This window comes from Carcharodon carcharias, chromosome 5, assembly GCF_017639515.1.
Source record: "Carcharodon carcharias isolate sCarCar2 chromosome 5, sCarCar2.pri, whole genome shotgun sequence".
In the NCBI taxonomy this organism is placed as follows: domain Eukaryota; kingdom Metazoa; phylum Chordata; class Chondrichthyes; order Lamniformes; family Lamnidae; genus Carcharodon; species Carcharodon carcharias.
Window position 1 is genome coordinate 72874691 of NC_054471.1, and position 22232 is coordinate 72896922.

General features: G+C 43.5%; 2 protein-coding genes across 3 annotated transcripts in view; one reads left to right on the plus strand and one right to left on the minus strand.

Moving 5' to 3' along the window:
• Nucleotides 1–7866: 7866 nt before the first annotated feature.
• On the plus strand, nt 7867–9551 carry LOC121277719 (histone H2A-like). The gene is made up of 2 exons (XM_041187353.1): nt 7867–7941; nt 9153–9551. The coding sequence occupies exons 1-2, from the start codon at nt 7867–7869 to the stop codon at nt 9549–9551; spliced, it is 474 nt and encodes a 157-aa protein (XP_041043287.1).
• Nucleotides 9552–11930: 2379 nt separating this feature from the next.
• The window catches only part of LOC121277644 (interleukin-20 receptor subunit alpha-like), a 64044-nt gene continuing 53742 nt past the window's right edge, over nt 11931–22232 (minus strand). For both annotated transcript variants that reach the window (XM_041187236.1, XM_041187235.1), the window contains one exon: nt 11931–14419. In XM_041187236.1, the coding sequence (XP_041043170.1) occupies nt 13289–14419 (1131 nt within the window). In that variant the 3' untranslated portion in view covers nt 11931–13288. The remainder of the gene's footprint in view (nt 14420–22232) is intronic.

The following is a 22232-nucleotide window of genomic DNA, read 5'->3' on the forward strand; positions in this document are numbered from 1 at the left end:
ACCATCTATATGCAAGTACTGTTCTCAGAATGGTGCTTAAAATGCTACCTTCAAGCTTAATACAGCAGTTTCACTTCTTCCTTATATTGATTTGTAAATCCTACAAAAAGAAAACACATCGTGCAGGGACACCTCAAAAATGTGTAATTATCATGAGTATTCCATCCACAGATCCCATGTCACCTAACTTTTCCTTAAAGATTCACCTAAAATCCCAATCCGTTTCTGATAACGAATGATGATTGTCTGTTGTAGCATTATGCTTGTTTTGTTTTTGCTGAACTTATTGATTTCTTGACAATTTTCTTGCAGCTGCCTGAAGGTTCAACACAAATGTATTGGTTCATAAATTGGAACTTCACAAAATTGGGCCTCTGGATAAAACCTGTAGACTTTGCTAATGCATTTTCCTTTCTTCTGTTGAAAAGTAATTCCATGCGTTAATGGCTGGCTTCTGGAAAGAAGCCCAGGAACTATAATTGACTGAGAATGGTTGGATTAAGTGGTAGTATGAAAAAGATAAGAGGGGTTGCAGATGTACATGGAGCACAATGACAAAATGGAATGGTAGATAGATAAAAGCAATTGAAATGTTTGATAGAAAGCATAGGGTACAGTGATCTTGCAGTCACACAAAAATAGCACACGCTTGCCCAACTCATACCTTAAATGATCATATGACAACTTCCTGATTATCAGGTAGAATAACTGACTGAACATAGTTTCAAGTTTATGTTTATATGGTCTCAGTCAGTCTGAGGTACCTATTTGTGAGGTACCTACCTGTGACCCCTCCCTAACATGGGCTTTTGACACCTTTGCCTACCTCCTCCAGACCATGTCCCCATCACTGAACATCAAGTTATTGTTTCCAAGTTTGTCACTGATCTCATCTCCTCTGGAGATCTTTCCTCCCCAGCCTCCAACTTCATAGTTCCCCAATCCCATACAACTCCCTTCCACCTCCTTCCCTAGATCCAGGAACGAAATGGACTTGGTAGACCTATCGGTTCAGGTCTTTCTTGCCCCTCATAACTGATTTCTTCCTAACTCGACCCCTCATTTGTCTTCCCTCAACCTGGAAAGTTAACCCATTTCCCTCTCAACAGATGAGGCTTTGACCTGCTGAGTATTTTCAACATCTTCTGTTTTTAGTTCAGATTCCCAGCATCTGAAGTTTGTATGCAGCTAGATGCGAGCTTGGTTAATTGATAACTTTTGAGCAGTTGTTTGAGGTCAGTGGTTTATGACTGTTATGAGAAAACATTTGTGAAAAGTCATAACATTCTTATTGCAACTTTTAAGAATTATCCATTAGTTCAGAATTTTTAAAAAAAAAGCCACCAGTGAGGTAGGATAGGTTAGCGATTGGTATGTACATAGCTTTTGGTTCGGGCTTTTAAAACACAGGAAACATCAGGTGAGATTTATAATCAAAAAGAGGACAGAATGAAAACGCAATTGGAGCTGTGATCACTGTTAAGAGTAGAATTCAGAAAGCAAAATGGGTGGCTCTCATTCTTAACCTGCATAAGGTTACAGGTTTTACTTGATAATTTATTTCAACAAGCATTTTTTTAGTACTGTACACTCTTACCTTTGGCCAGAATTTTTCGCTCGTCGGGCAGGCGCGTGCCTGACTCAAACGAATGTAAAATGATGTGCGATATTTCGGTTGGTGGGCACACAAGGGCGTCGACAGTGCGCCCACTGACAATGAAAAAGCCTATTAAGACCATTAAAGTTATAATTGAGTTCAATTTTTCGCTGCCTATCCAACCTTACCGTTGGCGGGCAGGCGAAAAGGCCAAGCAACCTTTGGATTTTTTTAGGAAACCTCATCACGGGCGGGATGAGGTTCCAACAGCAAATAAAAATTAAATAAAAATGTTTAAATTTCATTCATAACCATGTCTCTGCTCATGTGACAGAGCCACTTGAGGGGACATGTATTTTAACATTTTAAAATACTTTATTTTTAATTTTCAAAAATCTTCATTTCTCTGGGGCAGTTCTGTGCCTCAGGGGGCTTTACCTGCACACACCTGCATGGAGTTCCCTGCTCGCCCTCCTCTGCCCCCCCACCCCCCCGCACCACATCCCACCGCCCCCCCCCCCCCCCCCCACCCCCCCCCACACACACACACAGAGGCAGCGCTGAGCGCTGCAGCACAGGTTTCACGCTGGGTGGGCCAGAATTAGCCCAGCAGCGTGAAATCGCGGTCATGGCCTGATCGCAGGCAGTGGTCGACTTCCCAACTACTCCCGCTCGCCCCCCACCGTGCCCGTCTGACGAGGGCAAAATCATGGCCTTTATTTTAACCTAAGATATTCTCCAACTGACTATTAAGTAACTATTAGCGGGGAGCAAAGGGGCCTGAGGACATATTATCATGCAAAATCTTGAACAGCGTTACCTGATTTTAGTGGTTAAAAAAAAATTGCCAACAACATTCAGCAAACATTCTATGCACTTTAGTTTATAGGAAGCCACAAACTTCATTTCCAAGTTGCCTATTCTATCTCATTCCCTGGCAACTGTTTGATGCTGAACTAGACTATTTACAAACTTGGTGTCATTTTTAAAAATTCATTCACGGGATGTGGGTGTCGCTGGCTAAGCCAGCATTTATTGCCCGTCCCTTATTGCCCTTGTTCAGGGGGCTTTTAAGAGTCAACCACATTGCTGTGGGTCTGGAGTCACATGTAGGCCAGACCAGGTAAGGTCAGCAGATTTCCTTCCCTAAAGGACATTAGTGAACCAGATGGGTTTTTACAACAATTGGAAATGGTTTCATGATCATCATCAGTCTTTTAATTCCAGATTTTTATTGCATAAAATTTCACCATCTGCTTTGGTAGGGTTTGAACCCTCATCCCCAGAGCATTACCCTGCATCTCTGGAATACTAGTCCAGTGACAATGCCCCCACAAATTTGACCTTAAGATGAGGATCCAACTGCATATCTGTGCCTTCACTAAGACTGCATCTTTCTACCTCTTTACTGTTGCCTGACTCCACACTTGGTCCAGCTGTGGTGGCCTAGACAAATAGGGAACCCACTTAGTACTGAAAGGGTTAATGGAGAAATTGAATTAAATGCTTAGGCCTAAGCGAAAAATACTGCAACCTTGAAGAACAATACCATCTTGCCTGACTACTGTAGGATGAGCCCTGAGACATCCCATGTGTCTCTCTCTTGGGCCGAATGTAATCAAAGTTGTGATAACCAAGTGTGTAGGCATTGCACCTGTTGTGTAGGAATGGAAATTAACTAAAACATGGATTGGTCAGTTAAAGTATGAAAATAAGTGGATTGAGATGTGCAAAATTTACTGATTGGTTGTAAAATGCTTTTAAGCAAGTGTTTGTGTATTCTGCTTTGAGATGGCACAATAGCTCTCGTATTGTTCTCCCTTGTGCACAAGTAATAAATGGGGTTTCTGTGTATTAATGATGCCTTGGTGTGATTAATCTCCGACACAGCTTATCTAATTTTTTTACCTCTTGGCTTGAATAGTTCACTGCATTTCTAGCTGACATCCCATCTGACCCTTCATAAACTTAAACTCACCCAAAACTCTGCTACAGCACCTGCTTTCTGACTTGCAGCATGTCCGTGTGAGCTACATTGACTCCTCATTAATCATTGACTCGATTTTAAAATTCTTATCCTTTTTTTCAATTCTCTCCCTGGCTTCACCTCTCATCGTATCTCTCTAACTTTCTCCAGCCCCATAAACCTCTGACATATTTGCACTCCTCCAATTCTGACCTTTTGCACAACCCTGATTTTAATCGCACTGCCACTGGCTGCAGTACCTTCAGTTACCCTGATCCTAGGCTCTGGGCAGCTTCCCTATATCTCTCCATCTCTCTCCCCCTTTAAGACATTCCTTAAAACCTTCCTCTTTGGCCAATTGGTCTGCAGCCCGAATATCTCCTTATGTAGCTTGGTGTGATATTTTATTTGCTAACACTCCTGTGAAGCGCTTTGGGACATTTTGAAAAGTACTTTTTGAATACAATTTGTTGTTGTTGGTAATAAAGGTATTAAAAGACGTTAAAAAACATTAAGCAAGAAAATAAGATTTATCACTACAACAACAAGTTATGTCATAGGTTAAGATGAATAAAATATGTTCAAGGCCATAATTTCAAAGCTTGCTGAGCAACAGCAGAAAGATAGATTGTTTGGGATGTGCAGCAAGTCTCCTGAAGCCTGCAATTAGAACCATGTGGCAGAAGATGGCAGTAGCTGGAAGTTCTGGCTCAGTTGCACAGTGCAGGAGGAAGCTCTGTGATATGATGTGAACAGCAAAGAAAATACACATCTTTTCTAACACCAGTGTATAACCCTGGGCAGGAGACGCTCACTCCTCACCCCCACTGGACTGACACTGGGGCCAACGGTGGGTATCAGTTCTCTCTGGTTCTCTCAGCTGTGCTTACACTTTTCTGCACATGCTCCCAATTGTGCTGACTTTACCATACCTAACCTCAAATCTCCTTGCTTAGCTACAGGTCTTGTCCAACTCATATGATTCTGCTTCTTATGATGTCATTCTTAAGATTGTATCCACAGGCATTTGGCTATGTCATCTATCTTCCTGCAGTTTCCTACAGCAGAGACTATGCTTCAGGAATACTTCATTGACTGTGAGATGAAACATTCGGCGTATGTGATAAGTGCTATACAAACGCGATCCTTTCTTTTCTTTAGGTGAGCCCATGTCAGGTGTCGGGTCGTAATGTCATTCCACAGCAGAAGTAGAGTCAAACTGTTTACCACGCTCCACCTTAACCTGCTGCACTCTAGATCCAGTTGTCCACAATCTCCCCTAACTTATTGTTCTCTCCTTGGTAAAACAAAGCAACAAGAAAAGCAGGAGAAGATCTTGAAATCAATAAACTGGGCAGCCTTTCTGAACGAGACATTAGTAATCTGATCAATATACGCACAGCAGTAAGCTAACTTATATTATGAAAAAGAGAGGATGAAGCAAAAATTTAAGGCAATGGTTTCTTTTGTAGGAACTGCAAAGGGGTTGCAAGCCTGGCTGTAGCAGGTAACATGACTCTTGCATCTTTCTTTAGTGACGTGCAGCATCCTCTGATTTTCTAGCTCAGGCCCTGCAAGAAGTTTCAGGGTCTGTGTACACTGGCTGATGAATACATGGTCTCTCCTCTCTCCAATAATGCAGTATCAGCTCAGGTTCCTGGAATTCCTCCTTCCTCCTCTTTCTTCTCCTATCTCTATAAAAATGGTGTCCAAGGGAATCCCAATAGAGAAATCCATGTTCAATTGTGCCACGACAACTTATATTTATATAGCATCCTTAACGTAATGAAATGCCAAGATGCTTCACAGCAGCATTATTAAACAAAATATAAGGAGATATTGGGGGGTATCGTCTGCTCCTGTTTGCGGTGAGCATCATAGCGTGGAAGTGGAAGATATTGGGAGATCGCAAAAATTGGTTTCACATCATCATGAAATAAGTTTGCGATCATCTGCTGCACCCGTCAATGGTGGACTGCGTTTCCCGCCATCACATATTGGGAACCTAATTTCAATACTTTAGCATCACATTATAAGCCCTGCTCACTGGAATCATCCCCAACCCCAACCCCCCAACCTTGCTGGCTCATCCAAACATGGATTCTAGGGGAGGTGGTGGCATTATGGTATTGTCACTAGACTAGTATTCTAGAGACCCAGGGTAATGCTCTGGAGACCCTGGTTCAAGTCCCACCATGGCAGATGGTGAAAATTTAATTCAATAAGGATGTGGAATTAAAAGTCTGATGATAACCACAAAACCATTGCTGATTGTCATAAAAACCCATCTGGTTCAATAATGTCCTTTAGGGAAGGAAATCTCCTGTCCTTTCCTGGTCTGGCCTACATATGATCCCAGACCCATAACAAATGGCCTCTGAACAAAGGCAATTAGGGATGGGCAATAAATGCTGGCCTAGCCAGTGACACCCACATCCCATGAACAAAAGCAATGTGCACCTGGTGAGCTGCACTTTCTTTGGGGCTTTGAGGTTTGCTTGCCGACCTTGCTTTGGGTAGCATTTGTGGTTGTCAGCGTGGGACTTACAGGCAGGTTTCTACCTACCAGACCAGCTATAAAGTGGGGGTGGCTTTTTGAGGGCTAGGGCTTTCTTGGGAAAAGGGGTGCAGGGCGAGGGGTGGGCTGGGGAAGGAAGGTATCCCAAGATGTGTGTGGGGGCACATGTTGATCTGTGCAAGTGGTCTCAAAGTGGCAAGGGCTGAGGAGGCAGTCTCCAGAGGAGATGAGGCCAGATGGAGATATGAGGGTGTGTGTGTGAAAGAGTGAGTAGTGATGTCCCTCAAGCTGGCAGTAAGATGCCAGTGAATGTGAGATGGCCTTGTAAGTGTGCAAGTTTAGAGAGATGAGATGGTTGCCTTATTCTGTTGGCACGGATGCGATCATTCATCCATTTTCTGCACTGGATGGCAAACCTCTTTTGTGCAGCATTGGCACTGACCACCACTGCTACCGCCTTCCAAGACAGAGTGATGAGATTGCTGGCCCTCCTGTGGTCAGAGCAGGGGTGGAGGACATCACAACGGGCTTCCAAAAGACATTCCAATGACAGGTCACTGAACTTTTCTTGGCTTTCTGGTCCATGTCTTCACTGGAGCAGTCCTGGGGCTGCAAGCATTGAGAACTGTGTGCACTGCTGCTGTTTAGATACGGCACCTGGAGTGAAGAAACAATGAAGTAACGGTGTGCTGGACAATTCAGGGGTCACCTGCCAGAGAGATATCCTATTTCTTATGGCTGAATAATTAATAAGGTGGGAAGCGAACGCCATTGCAGCCAGCAGGTAAAACATTGTTTTTCATGCCCACTACCACACTTATTGCAATTCTGGGACAATTCCACCCATTAGGTCAGATGACCAAAAGCTTGGTCAAAGAGGCAGGATTTAAGAAGTCTTAAGGAGGAAAAGGAGGTAGAGAGGCAGAGAAATGTAGGGAAAGAATTCCAGAGCTTGCGGCTTAGGCAATTGAAGGCACTGTAGTGGAGCCAACAGTGGAACAATTAAAATTGGGAAGGTTGAAAAGACCAGAATTAGATGAGCATAGATATCCAGGAGGGCTGTGGGTCTCGAGGAGATTACAGAGAAAGGGAGGGGTGAGGCCATGATTTGAAAACAAAGATAAGAATTCTAAAATCAAGATGTTGCTTGACCAGAAGTACCTCAACGAGCACAGGAGTAAGATGAACGGGACTTAATGCGAGTTAGGACACGGGCAGCAGAGGTTTGGATGACTTCAAGTTTACGAGGGTAGAGATTTTACTTAGTACTTGGAAGGTGCAAGTCTAGATGGGATAAAGGAACAAAGGGACCTGGAAGAACAAATAAACCAATCATTAAAAGCTGCATCAGAGGTTAACCATAAAGAAAGCAAACCAATAGCTTGGCCTTATTTGTAGAGAGACAGAATTGAAAAGTAGGGAAGTTATGCTAAACCTGTATTAATCATGGTTGGACCACAATTAGAGCACTGCATGGTGTTCTGGTTGCTGGATTTCAAAGAGGATACTCTGGAGAGAAGATTTACAAGGAATGCATGGGCATATATCAGGAAAGGATTGGCAGCCTGGGTCTCTTTCCCCTTGAAAAAAGATTGAAAGGATGACCTGATAGAGGTCTTTAAAATTTTGAATTTTAATGGGGTGGATACAGAAAGAATGGTCTGAATTTTTCTCTGGTCAGGTTTTCGCAATTGGCAGGCCCGGGAGCGGAGGGGAAATGGGCCCCCGACTGTGATCGGCCTTCGATCGCAATTTCACACTGGCTGGCCAACGTGAAAACGTGAAATGTATGCTGAAAAGCTCAGCACTGCCAGGGTGGATATGGGAAGAGAATGGGCGATGATGTCACCTCGGGTGCAGGTGAGCGCTTCGAGCAAGCTCCCTGAAGACAGACAACTGCCCCAGGGAGTTGCAGATCTGCAAATAATAAATTAAATCGTAAAAAAGCTGCAAAAAAATGTCCATGCAGCACAATCAAGCACCTGAAAGCATATCTCACAAAAATGCTGGCCCCAGATATTTTTTATTTTATTTCCTAATGGAGATTTCACCCCACCCTTGGATGAGGTTTCATAAAAAATTTAAAGGCTGCCTGGCTGATTGGCCGGTCTGCCAGCCATAAGGTTAGACAGACTGCGAAAAATCTCATTCAATTGCGCTGTTAATGGGCTTAATTGTTGGTGGGCGAGCTTTTGACTGCCATGCACAAAATATTGCGCAAGTGCGCGATGACGTCAGGGTGCTTGCCCGACATCACCTCACGCGATTTTATGCCCGGTCGGGTGCATGCCCACCTGCAGAACGTAAAATTCTGCCCAATATTTCCTCTTATAGATAATGGCATAACTAGAGGCCATCAATAAAAGATAGTCACCGTGAAATCCAATATGGAATTTACCCAAAGACTGATGAGAAGGTGGAACTCATTACTACAGGGAGTGGATAATATGGGTGAATTTAAGGGGAAGTTGGACAGGTTAGCAGACTGGTTTGCCTAGTAAATGTCCCCTGCTGTGGCATGGGATTAATTCTGCCAATAGGAGCTTAATGTCTTGGAGACCTTATCACTAACAGAAGAACAGTCTCAGATTGCAGATCACATAACTGCATGTGCAGGTGGTAATGAAGGCGAATCTCCACAGACCTAAGTAAGAATGCACTGGCCTGTAAACACAGGTCTTTGCACGTGTGAGTGATATCCAATCAGGAATTTGTGCTACTTGTCCAAATTGTCTGACAGTTCCACCCTACCATTTCAATACACTTGCAATGCTGGTAGATTTGCCACAGATAAATGAGGGGCTGCGAGGAAAGGCAGCACCAGGGAGAAAATATTTTGCAAAAGTATTCAATGCAAAAATGTGCCCTGTCAAGAAATTGATACTTGAAAAATCAACCGAAATAACAACAAACTATTTTTTAGAAACTGGCAGAACTTGACCCAAATTTGTGATTTTTGGTGTTGGATGTGTTCTGGAGATTTTAGCCATTCAGAACATATTCTGTAAGGTTCCTGAATGCCAGAAGTCATGCCCCATTAATTGTCTATTTGTCATCCAACATTGGTGCAGACTTTCAGCAGGGGTGAGAACAGAATGTCTGGTTGCGATAAAACCGGAGGCAAAGGGCACGCCAAGGACAAGACTCGCTTCTCCAGAGCCGGGCTCCAATTCCCCGTTGGCTGTATCCACCGGCTGCTGCGCAAGGGTCACTATGCCGAGCGGGTCAGGTCTGGAGCCCCTGTCTACCTGGCCACTGTCCTCGAGTACCTGACGGCCAAGATCCTCGAGCTGGCCGGCAACGCGGTCTGGGACAACAAGACCACCCGCATCATCCCTGCCATGCGTAACGACGAGGAGCTCAACAAGCTGCTGGGAGGGGTCACCATAGCCCAGGGTGGGGCCTTGCCCAACATTGAGGCTGTGTTGCTGCCCAAGGAAACCAGCCACCCCAGCAAGGTTTATGCCTGAAGAGGCGAGATTGGAAAAAGATCATTAATTGTCCATTGGAAATTTAAGCCTTCTGGGAACCAGAAGTGTGATTTCACATGCTTGACCTCCAACTAGTATGAAGCCCCATGCCATTGGTGGGCCTTCTTAGAATGGGGCTTGATGTCAGCATAGGATGAGTTTAGCCATTCAACTTCAATTGTAGTTGTGTTTAAAATGGATCTATGGTGTTTCAATTTAGAAATGGTAGGGTAGAAATTATCTGGTGTCAGCTGCAGGTCAGCATGACGTGTATGTAGGGCACAATCGTTATGCTGGGACAGGGAGGAATGCATAAGGCATCCAAAAATAAACAGGAAACGTTAAGATAAACAGGCTCAATTCAGGAGTCACTCATTTTCCTGGATTCTCTTGAAAATGAATCACGGTTTCAAGTTCATGCCTGGAGATTTTGTTCGAATGGCAACAGGTCAGATTTTTCTTAGAAAAGTAAAGGTAACCTGTTCTGTTAGGTACTAATAAATATGCCATCACCAAAGACAAACAGACAATACTGAAAAAGTAGAAATTATATGCCCTTTTTGCTAAGAGCACATTGAAGCATTAAGGGTACATTATCTGATATTGCCAACAGTAATTTCTAAGCTACAATATTTCCTGTTTCTACCAGTGTCCTCCACTCCTTCAGTGGACTCTGAGGTGTTCCTTTGCGTGAGGATTGTCAGGAAATTGGAAGTTGATCTATACACCAACTGTTCTAGTTGTTACTTTTCATGATTCACTAAGCAAAGTCCTAAGTGTCTTAAAATGAAACAAAAACCATGTACAACTTGCGTGTATTTTTAATACAAGGACATATTGAAACACAGCACAACTGAGCTTAAAAACCTGAATTGTAAAATATAAAATCTTCATTAAAAAGTCTGTATATAAACAACATTTTCTTAATAGTTCCAAGCTATTGCTTTTGTTGTTAGCAGGGGACCAGTTGTGCATCACTTTGCTGCAACGAGATGTCCCAATCTAAACAGATGTTTCAATGCAAAATGTCAGTACATTATAGTGTGAAAAACAGAAAATTATTTACAAGCAGTAAGGGAAAATTCCTGGGATGTTGTTTCTGCTAGAAGGGCAGCAGGTAAGTTCACACCTTGAGCGCCCATCCTACATCCTAGGAATAGTTTCAACTACCAGGGATTGAGGCTAATACCTGTAGGAGCTCAAGAGACACTTCCATGCAAATAGTACTCCCAGAGGGGACAGCAGGAAGCAGCTTCCTTAATTGGCCACTCAAGTAATTGAATTGGCCTCTTGGTGGGCAACTGTGCTTCTAAGGTTCCCACTGCTGGCAATATGCCATGACAGTGGAAAGTCAGGCTCTCCTCCCAGCACCATCTCTCACATTATTGCCAGCCCTGCCGCCTCCCAATCCATCTCCAATGGACCTTAAAATTTCAGTCCAATCCTTTTGGCCTCAGTTGAAGTTTAAGTTTGGCTCAATTACAGAGAAAGCACCAGTGGAGGGCCAGAACAGAACAACCATTTGACTGCAGCTGACATAGGTCCCACTGGGCTTCCTGAGAATGTGTCTAGCATATCCCGAGGATACCTGGAGATCTGCTCTAAAAAGACACCAAAGAGCTTTTGGGAGAGATGGTGTTGGACAGAAGAAGCACCTGCTTCTCTGTAAAGCAAGCTGTTGGGGAAAAGGGGGTAGAAACCCAGTTGATTCAGTGTCTATTCATTTTCTGATTCTATCACTTTGTCAAAATGGCCCAGAAATTATGCAATCCTCTTTATAAGCAATTCTGGGGCAAGTGCCTCCTGCAGCATTTGACTTTCATGATATTAGAATTTCATTCCAATCATTTGCACTAATGGATACTCTGGGACTATTTTAAAATCCCATTTGGTGAATTTTAAGTCCTTTCTCTCAAAAAAAGAAAATAAAACATGGCTCTGATACAGAATGTTGTGGGTTCAAGTCCCACTCCAGAGGAATGAGCACAAAAATCTCAACTGACACTCCTGTGCAGTACTGAGGGAATGCTGCACTGTTGGAGTTGCAGTTTACGGATAAGAAGCTAAACCAAGGCTTCCTCTGCCCTGTCAGATATAAGATCCCATAGCACTTTTTCAAAGAAAAGCAGGGAGTTGTCCCCTGAATATTTATCTCTGAATCAACAACACAAAAACAGATTACCTGGTCATGATCATATTTCTGTTTATGGGAGCTTGCTGTGCGCAAATTGGCTGTCATGTTTCCTGCGTTACCATACTGGCTACACTTTAAAAGTACTTCATTGATTGTAAAGTGCTTTGAGACATCCTGAGGCTGTGAAAGACAGTGCATAAATACAAGTTCTTCTTATTCCTGAATTCTGGTACACATTATGTTGAGCATTTTAAAAATATTTATGCCACCCACTCCCAGCACTGAGCAGTGACCAGCAGATATAGATCAGTCAGACACATTTTCCTGCATATCACTCAACAACACGCCTTAAATGTTTAGAATAGCAGTTTGTATTGTCATCAGTGTGGAAATTTTCTGAGTGAGGTAATCAAGTAACAGACAGTTTTGTATTGTGGACTTGTGCCACAACAGTCTCAGTGGAAATGATCCTAACCATTATTGTCAACAAAGGCAACCGAGATTCATGAAATTCAGTTTTGGATTGGAATCTAAGTCCCAGAGGCAAAAGAGCAATGTGCCAAACCACTGCACCAAATTTGTCTCCATTTGTTGGCTATGGAATTCCCTTCCTACTTTAGAAATAATTTTTCCTGCTTCCTTAGTTCTTTATGTCCTTAATACTAATTGGATACTAGATGGGCTGACTTTCTACTTTGCCTTCTTCCTGTTCCAGTGAACTGCTTGGCTTTGTGATGTGCATGGGCTGCTTGCAGGACTCCATTTTAGCGTCAGCTTGGTATTGACAATCATCCTTACTTGCTACTTGAAGTCTTACTTTGCGCTGGATTGCGGTTTTGTTGCTTTATATTGTGTGTGTGTGTGTGTGTGTGTATGCACGTGTGTGCTTGTGGGGGTAAGTGTTGCAGTTACTACATATCTGGTAACAATTAAGTATCCAGTTCACTGCAATGCCAAAGCTGCTATTTAGGTATAAAGGAAAGGGTTAATGACTGAACAAATTTGCGATGCACCTTGGGTTCTTGTTAGGTTAGAAATATTGGGGGAAAATTGGGCCTGTGTATCTAAAATCTATTTTATGAATATGCAAACAAACCCATAAATGTATGAACTTTATAAAAAGTTGTAATAACTTCGATAGTCTAATGGCAAACACATTCTGACAATTTACATTGCACCTTCCTTGTCATCAACAACAACTTGTATTTATATAGCATCTTTAACATAGTAAAACATCTTAAGGCACTTCACAGGAGCGATATAGAACAAAATTTGATTCAGAAACCACAAGGAGATATAGAGTAGATGATCAAAGGCTTTGTATGAGTGGTAGGTTTTAAGGGGGGTCTTAAAGGAAGAAACCCTTTAACAGCGTGGTAAGCTGAACCTCCAGCTTGCCGAATTCTGATGTCAGCTGTGGTGTTCTATCTTCACGCTAGTCAAAGGGAGGCTTAGGATGAGGCCGTGGACCAGCTGCCTGGCTAATTTCTGAGCCAGCGAAGCTACATGAGAGCAACAGAAAAAACAGGAGAAGCAGATGGGTAGCACACCGTAAAGAAAATGCACATGTCACATGCTTCCAGAGATGCATGATTACTGCTGGCTAGATTTGTACATGCAGTCTCCAGTGTTTTCGGAACTGTGATATGTAGGTATCTTCTTCAGTCATTGTTTCCTCAGGAAGGTCCTTTGTATATAGTGAAGAGAAGAGGCCAATTCCTGAGTCTACAGTTTGTAACAGAGAATCACTGTTCTCTGAATCTGCCTTGATACTGACTGCAGGTATGGTCAGCCTGCCTGTATTGATGTCCCAATCTAATATTTTTGCATATGGCTCCTTGACCTCATCATGGTGTTTTTCATTCAATAAGTGTGAACTACTAACCATTACAACAGGACAATGGTCAACACCATCCTGTGGAGCCATTCCAGTTAGTGATTGTGGTTGAAATTGTGACTTGTAATTACTCTGTTCTAGTTTCTGGAGCATTTTTGGCAGGTAAAAGCTTTCTTGTTGTGGATCAATAGTTCCATATGATCCAATTCTGGTGTAATTGGCAGTACTCCCTATGGTTTGTGTGTTCATACCACTTGCAAGTGTTCGTGATATGTAACCAGTCTGTTGTGGCTCTTCAACCTCCCCATTTCGTCTGTGGAGTATTTGTTCATGTTGTGGACTATGAACTGCATCTGTCCCAATGAAACTATATTCAACGTTGTGCTGTGCAACCTTTCTGATCAGAGGCCATAGTGGCAGTTGTGATCTGTACCCAGCTTGTTGCAGTTCCGTACATGCCTTACTTGGCAACTGGATGTCTTGCTGCTGTTGCAGCTGACTGATGTTCTCCATGACAGTGATTCCATACTGAACTTCATTCTGTGCCTCTTTTCCATTTGAAGGTTGGGATTGAGGTGTGTGATCAGTTTGCTGGGGTTGACTGGCAGCCTGGACCACATTCTGTCTGCTACTTGCACACTCTTCTGTTGTTGGATTTTCCACTGTCTGAGACTTGTATACAATTTTACTGCTGTCTTTTGATAACAGTGTGACGCTCCATTTATTGGCAGATTTGCTGCCAAATTGGGAGGTTAAAGAGGTTTCACAATCGTCAGGATCCATACAACTGTGCGACAAGGCTTTATTGCTTCCATTTTCAAAAACCATAATATTAATCTTCAAAGGTTCAGATGGAATAAATATAAATGTCTTCTTTGACGGGCGATACTGTAGTAGCTGAAAGAAGATAAAGTTGGAGCATGAAATAACTTCAAGCAGGCAGAATTTTTTGTGTTCAGTCATGATTACATTGGCATTAACATTAGTGAACTAGTGTTAAAGAAACAAATTCGACATGAAAATTTGTTGTGCTTTCTCATGAATCTTGTTCTCCTATGGCAATGTGGAATAATGTTATCAACTCCATGGCATTTAGAACACCTACTGGAAAGTTCCCTCAAAGTCTTCACAGGAAGAAAAGTTCAGAAGCAAATATCCATAAATAACACTCAAACATACAATATAATCTTCACTTCTAAAATCATACCCTAGTTTTTTGTCTTCTTCACCTATGAATACAAGTTTCACTCATCAGGAGCTGAGATTAGAAACCCAGACACCTGCTGCCCACTGTCTTCTGTATGTTAAGATATTGGATGGGCATCTGTGGGCAGGTATTAAACATCGAATAGGTGCCCTTGGCATAAGATGCTCCTGAGGAAAATCTAGAACTACAAATTTTAACATTGAAGTTGCCATTGAATTGGGTTTGCTTTGTTGGCCCTGACTACTGATACCCATTGTCAAATCTCACATGTGAATAATGATCACGAGGTGAAAAATCAATGGGTGAATACTACCCATGGAACTACACCCCAGCAAAAAGTGAGAACCTTTAGGAAAGGAAGGAATGGGGGAAAACTGACAAGGCAAGTAACCTTTGGCATGCAGAATATTTTAAATGAAATATCCAGCAGGATTATCCTCTTTATCTTGTTAACCCATTAGGTCCATATTACTGTGAGGAAGCAGCTGGCTCCAGCTTGGTACCTCCCTATGATTTATGCACAACATGTAGTTTGAGTAGAATTATTCAAATTATTCTTTGCAGGGCTTGTGTACCAAATACCTGTGCTGAAGTTGCTTAAGCAGTGCCCAGAGTTTACATCCCAGGAATCCAGGACCAAGTAAGAGTGGGTGCCACAGGGGAGGAAGGGGAAGTGAGGCCCAGAGGATTGGGGCGGGGGGGGGGGGGGAGGAAAGAGAGGGTGCACCCGATGTTAAAAAGGTGCTTTTGATGGAAGCACCCCCCTCCCCACCCTCCGGCTCGCTCCACCCCCCTCACCCCACGCAACTGCCACTTCCTGGCCGAGGCCAGAGCGCAGTCACTTTTCGGCCATCTCCTCTACCCTTGATCTCCTCCCGCCAGCCTGAAAATTGAGGCTAGGCCGGAAATAGTCCTTAAGTGGTCAGTAATTGGCCAGTTAACGGCCTCAACTGGGGCAAGGATGGGCAAGCCCACCTAGGCCTCACCCATCCCACTGTAAAATTGAAGAGAGATCAGGGCTGGGTGGGAGGCCGGTGGGAAGACCATCTGAGGTATGCCCCCATGTCTGAAAACATGCCAGCGGTGAATGTCAAATTCTGCCCATTGACATCACGAAAATATGCTAAATCAGATACTAGCTTTAAAGCTGTAATATTCTTTTAATTTATTTGCAAAGTGATAGATAATACCTGTCATAACTTTGGACAAGAAAGGATACATTTATATGAGATGATTATGGACTCAACTTTGCTTGAAGTGGAGATCTCAGAACATCACAAAGTCAAGGCACAATAAAATTAAAGTATTTAAAGGTAAAACACAATTCACATACTATGGCAAGGACAGTCTAGATAGTTCATATATTTACTGTTATCATATGGCTAATTGGGAGTTGACTTTTGCTTGAATTACATCCTCCGTTATTAATTAATTCTAAACAAAAAAGGGACAAAGAATAGCTCAGTGTAAAAATAATTGATTGGGGGAGGGCCCATTTCAATGGGGTGCGAATGGATCTGGCCCAGGTAAATTGGTATCAAAGATTGACAGGCAAAACCGTGACTGAACAATGGGCTGCTTTTAAAGGGGAAATGGTTCGGGTACAATCCCACAAGGAGGAAAGGTTAGATAATGAAAACCAGAGCTCCCTCGATGACAAAAAGGATATAGAGTAAGATGAAGCAGAAAAAGGATGCATATGACTGATATCAGGTTCATTATACAAGTGAGAACCAGGCTCAAGACAGAAGGTTCAGTAGGGAAGTGAAAAACAAATAAGAGAAGCAAAGAGACAGTATAAGAAGAGACTGGCAGTTAGCATAAAAGGGAATCCAAATGTACTCTATAGGCTTATAAATAGTAAAAGGGTAGTAAAAGGAGAGTGGGGCTCTATGAGACCACAGAAGAGATTTATACATGGAGGCAGAGAGTATGGCTGAGGTGCTAAATGAGTTTTTTTTTTCGTTTGTCTTTACTAAGGAAAAAAAGAGATGCTGTAAAAGTCATTGTGATAGGAGAGGTAGTCAGGACATGGGATGGGCTAAAAATTGATAAAGAGAAGGTATTAGAAAGATTGGCTGTACTTAAAGTTAATATGTCACCAGGACCAGATCAGATGCATCCGAGGATACTGACAGAAGTAAAAGTAGAAACTGCAGATGCATTGGCCATAATCTTCCAATATGGCCCAGGTAAAGGGGTGGTGCCAGAGGACTGGAGAATTGCAATTACTACACTCTTTTTCAAAAAAGGTTGTAAGGATAAGCCCAGCAATTACAGGCTACTCAGTTTAACTTCAGTGGTGGGAAATCTTTTAGAAATGATAATTCAGGACAAAATTAACAGTACTTGGACTAATGTGAATTAACTGAGAAAGGCCAGCATGGATTGATTTAGGGGAAATCATATTTAACTAACTCAGTTGAGTTTTTCCATGAGGTAGCAGAGAAGGTTGATGAGGGTAATGCAGTTAATGTGTTGCACATGGGCCTTATAAAAGGGGTTTGATAAAGCACCTTGTCAACTAGGTTAAAGACCGTGGAGTAAAAGGGACAGTGGCAGCATGGATACAAAGATGGTTCAGTGACAGGAAACAGAATAGTGGTGAATGGTCGTTTTTTGGACATGTGGAAGATATATAGTGGTGTTCCCCAGGGTTCGGAGTTAAAATAAGTGCTTTTCTTGAAATATATTAATGACCTAGGCTTTGGGTGTACAGGGCACAATTTCAAAATTTTGCGATCACACAAAACTTGGAAATATCGTGAACTATGAGGACAATAGAGATAAATTTCAAGAGGACACAGACCGTGTGGAAAGGAAGGACACGGCAGATGAAATTTAATGCAGAGAAAGGTGAAGATGATTTTGGGAGGAAGAATGAGGAGAGGCAACATAAATTAAAAGCGGTTAATAAGGCATTCGGGTTCCTGGGCTGCATAAAGTAGAGGGATAGAGTTCAAAAGCAAAGAAGTTATGATGAGCCATTATAAAACACTGTCCAAGTGTCCACTGTGGTTCAGTTGGTAGCATTCTTTCCGTTGAGCCTCAAGATTCTGTGTTCCAGTCACACTCCAGGGCTTAAGTTCATAAAAATCAAGGCTGACACTCCAGTGCAGTACTGAGGTAATACTGCACTGTTGCAGGTACTGTCTTTTGAATGAGGCGTTAAACTGAGGCCCCATCTGCCTTTTCAAGTGGAAGTGAAAGATCCCATGGCACCATTCCAAGAAGGATAAGGGAGTTCTCCCTGGTGTCCTGGCCAAAGTATGCCCCTTAATCAATACCACAAAAAAATAGTTTAGCTGGTCATTATCACAATTGTTCACCACATTTATAAATATTGGTGGAATATGGATGTTAGTCTGCGCTGCCAACACGGCCAAAGCAGAAGCAGTGCATTCCAGACCCTAACCACTTGCAACATAAAAGTTTTCCTCATGTCACATTGGTTCTTCTGTCATCCACTTTAAGTGGGTGTCCTCTGGTTCTCTACTCTTACATCAATGGGAACAGTTTCTCCATATCTACTCTGTCCAGCTCTCCTTTCAACGTTCTCTCCCCCAAGGAGGAAAACCCCAGCCTTTCCAATCTACGTAACTTAAGTCCCTTGTTCCTGGGACAATTTTCATTAAACTTTTCTGCACCCTCTCTAATGCCTTCAAATCTTTCCTAAATTATGGTGCCCCTAATTGAACAAGTACTCCAGTTGTGGCCAAATCAGTGTTTATAAAGGTCATCATAACTTATTTACTTTTGTTCTCTTTGCCTCTACTAATAAAGTTAAGGACCCAGTCTGCTTTGTTAATGATATTCTCAACTTGCCCTGCCGCCTTCAATAATTCGTACACATATAACCCCAGGTCTCTCGCTATTCTTGCCTCCCTTTAGAATTTTATCCATTATTTTGTATTGCCTCTCTCCACTCCTTTGACTAGAATATGTCACTTCAAACTTCTCTGCATTAGTCTTCTACCTATCTGCACATTTCACCATATGTCTATGTCTACCTGAAATCTGTTAATGTGCTCCCCATTGTTCAGAATATTTTTATGAGCTTTGTGCAAGCAGCAAACTTTCAAACTGTGCCCAGTACACCCAAGTCCATGGGCAACAATCAGGTGTCACTCACTGCTCATTCTCTGGGTGCTGACTTTTGCCAGGGGTTCATTTCCACACCTCCCCCAACCCTGCCTGACTCAACCCCATTCCATCACCCATCCCCCCACCCTGAAACATGCCAGAGGAATGCAAATCTCCATGATCTGTCATGACCTCTATGTAGCTGCTGAAAACAGCCTCCAGGAACCCCTGGTCATGGTAAAATCTGTTTTTCCTAACACCTTGTGGAGAAACTGTATGGTATTGTGGTCATGGGTTCCAAACTACTAAATTTGATTGTTAAATTGTTTCAAAATTGTTATGCAGTTGCCAATGTGTGAGAGATGAGCTCTCTAACCCTTTCTTGCAGTTCATGGCAGACCCTTGCTTCCCCTCTCTCTGATTTATAAAGGCGCTTTCTACACTTCCCACTTCTGTTCTCACTGGCATCAGCAACGGTGTTAAGACTATGCAGCAATGCAGGAATGACATCCTGGGCCAAGGTTTCCATGGAGGTCATGGTGTGCTGGATTGCCGGCGCTATCACCTCAGCCTGAAGGTGGACGGACTCCTCCATTGTGCCTTGCAATGAGGAGTGCAGCGGATATCCCTTCCTGATGTTCCCGAGCTTGCCTTTGCAGCTCCAGCAACTGTGACATGACAGAGTCCAGAGGCTCGTCATCTAACTCGGACTCAGCAAAGTTCTGGCCTCCAGTCATCTCCCGAGTGCTGGACACCTGGGGAGCCCCTGCCACTGCCTGCTGTGGATCAGACAGTGCGATGTGCTCACCAGATTGTGATCCTAAGGCTACTCTAAAGCTAGGTCCCACCGAGATGTGTGTCTCTGCGCTGGTGGAGGGTGTGGGTGAGCACTGTGATGGGACTTCAAGGAGGGTGTCTCCAGATTCCTCTTCAGAGGTTTCTTCGGGGCTTGATTGGAGGCCCTGGGTCTTGGAGTCCGTTGGCTGTTTGACAGATGTGTCTGCAGAGCAAAGGGAGATAATTAGCGCATGGCAGTGGCCTGTGAACATGGTTGTCTGATAGATAAGACCATAAGACTATAAGATATAGGAGCAGAAATTAGGCCATTTGGCCCATCGAGCCTACTCCGCCATTCAATCATGGCTGATAAGTTTCTCAACCACATTCTCCCGCCTTCTCCCCATAACCTTTGATCCCCTTACCAATCAAGAACCTATCTATCTCGGTCTTAAATACACTCAATGACCTGGCTTCAACAGCCTTTTGTGGCAATGAATTCCATAGATTCACCACTCTCTGGCTAAAGAAGTCTCTCCTCATCTCTGTTCTAAAAGGTCTTCCCTTTACTCTCAGGCTGTGCCCTCGGGTCCTAGTCTCTCCTACTAATGGAAACATCTTCCTCATGTCCACTCTATCCAGGCTGTCAGTATTCTGTAAGTTTCAATCAGATCCCCCCTCATCCTTCTAAACTCCATCGAGTATAGACCCAGAGTCCTCAAACGTTCATCATATGTTAAGCCTTTCATTCCTGGGATCATTCTCGTGAACCTCCTCTGGACCCTCTCCAGGACCAGCACATCCTTCCTGAGATACAGGGCCCAAAATTGCTCAGAATATTCTAAATGTGGCCTGAGCAGAGCCTTATAAAGCCTCAGCAGCACATCCCTGCTTTTATATTCTAGTCCTCTCGAAATAAATGCCAACATTGCATTTGCCTTCCTAACTACTGACTCAACCTGCAAGTTAACCTTAAGAGAATCCTGGACTAGGATTCCCAAGTCCTTTTGCACTCCAGATTTCTGAATTCTCTCCCCATTTAGAAAATAGTCTATGCCTCTATTCTTCCTACCAAAGTGCATGACCTCACACTTCCCCACATTGTATTCCATCTGCCACTTCTTTGCCCATTCTCCTAACCTGTCCAAATCCTTCTGCAGCCTCCCCGCCTCCTCAATACTACCTGCCCCTCCACCTATCTTTGTATCATCTGCAAACTTAGCCAGAATGCCCTCAGTTCCTTCATCTAGATCATTAATGTATAAAGTGAAAAGTTGTGGTCCCAACACTGACCCCTGCGGAACTCCACTAGTCACTGGCCGCCATCCTGAGAAGGACCCCCTTATCCCCACTCTCTGCCTCCTGCCAGACAGCCAATCTTCTATCCATGCTAGTACCTTGCCTCTAACACCAAGGGCTCTTATCTTACTGAGCAGCCTCCTGTGCGGCACCTTGTCAAAGGCCTTCTGGAAGTCCAAGTAGATAACATCCGTTGGCTTTCCTTTGTCTAACCTATTCGTTACCTCCTCAAAGAATTCTAATAGATTTGTCAGGCATGACCTCCCCTTGATGAAACCATGCTGACTTTGCCCAATTTTACCACGCACTTCCAAGTATTCTGAAATCTCATCCTTAATAATGGACTCTAAAATCTTACCAACGACTGAGGTCAGGCTAATCGGCCTGTAATGTCCCGTCTTTTGCCTCACTCCCTTCTTAAACAGGGGGGTTATATTAGCCATTTTCCAGTCCTCTAGGACCCTCCCTGACTCCAGTGATTCCTGAAAGATCGCCACTAACGCCTCCACTATCTCTTCAGCTATCTCCTTCAGAACTCTGGGGTGTAATCCATCTGGTCCAGGTGATTTATCCACCTTCAGACCTTTCAGTTTTCCTAGCACCTTCTCCTTGGTAATGGCCACCATACTCATCTCTGCTCCCCGACTCTCTTGAACTTTGGGGATGTCACTCGTGTCTTCCACTGTGAAGACTGATGCAAAGTACCTATTCAGTTCCTCCGCCATTTCTTTGTTCCCCACTACTACTTCTCTAGCGTCATTTTCCAGTGGCCCAATGTCAACTTTTGCCTCTCTCTCTTACCCTTCATATATCTAAAAAAAACTCTTGCAATCTTCTTTTATATTACTGGCTAGTTTACCCTCATATTTAATCTTCTCCCTCCTTATTTCTTTTTTAGTTGTCCTCTGTTGGTCTTTGTAGGCTTCCCAATCCCCTGGTTTCCCACTGCTCTTCGCCGCACTGCTGGATCCTCACTTGGTAGAGCAGCGCCGACTTCACCGTCAGCACAGGAACAGTCCAGATCCTCGCTGGCCAGCTGGATGGCTCTGTTTTCAAAGTCACGAGGACCTTGATTTGAGGCATTACTCCACCAGTCTGCGACCTCTCCATCTTGTTGTGTGCTAGCTTGTCCTGCATGAATACAGATGGAGAGAGTGTAAGCAGGATGCCTGCCAGGCCAGATGGTAAGTATGCCTGGCATGTGTGGGTGGTGAGTGGTCCCATGGACGGGATGAAGGCAATGAAGGTGCGTGTGAGTGTGAATGGTGAAGTCCCTTCAACTGACAGTGACAGATCCCTGTGGACGTGTGATGCAGCTGTAGGTAGGTGCGTTGAGCGTGTCGT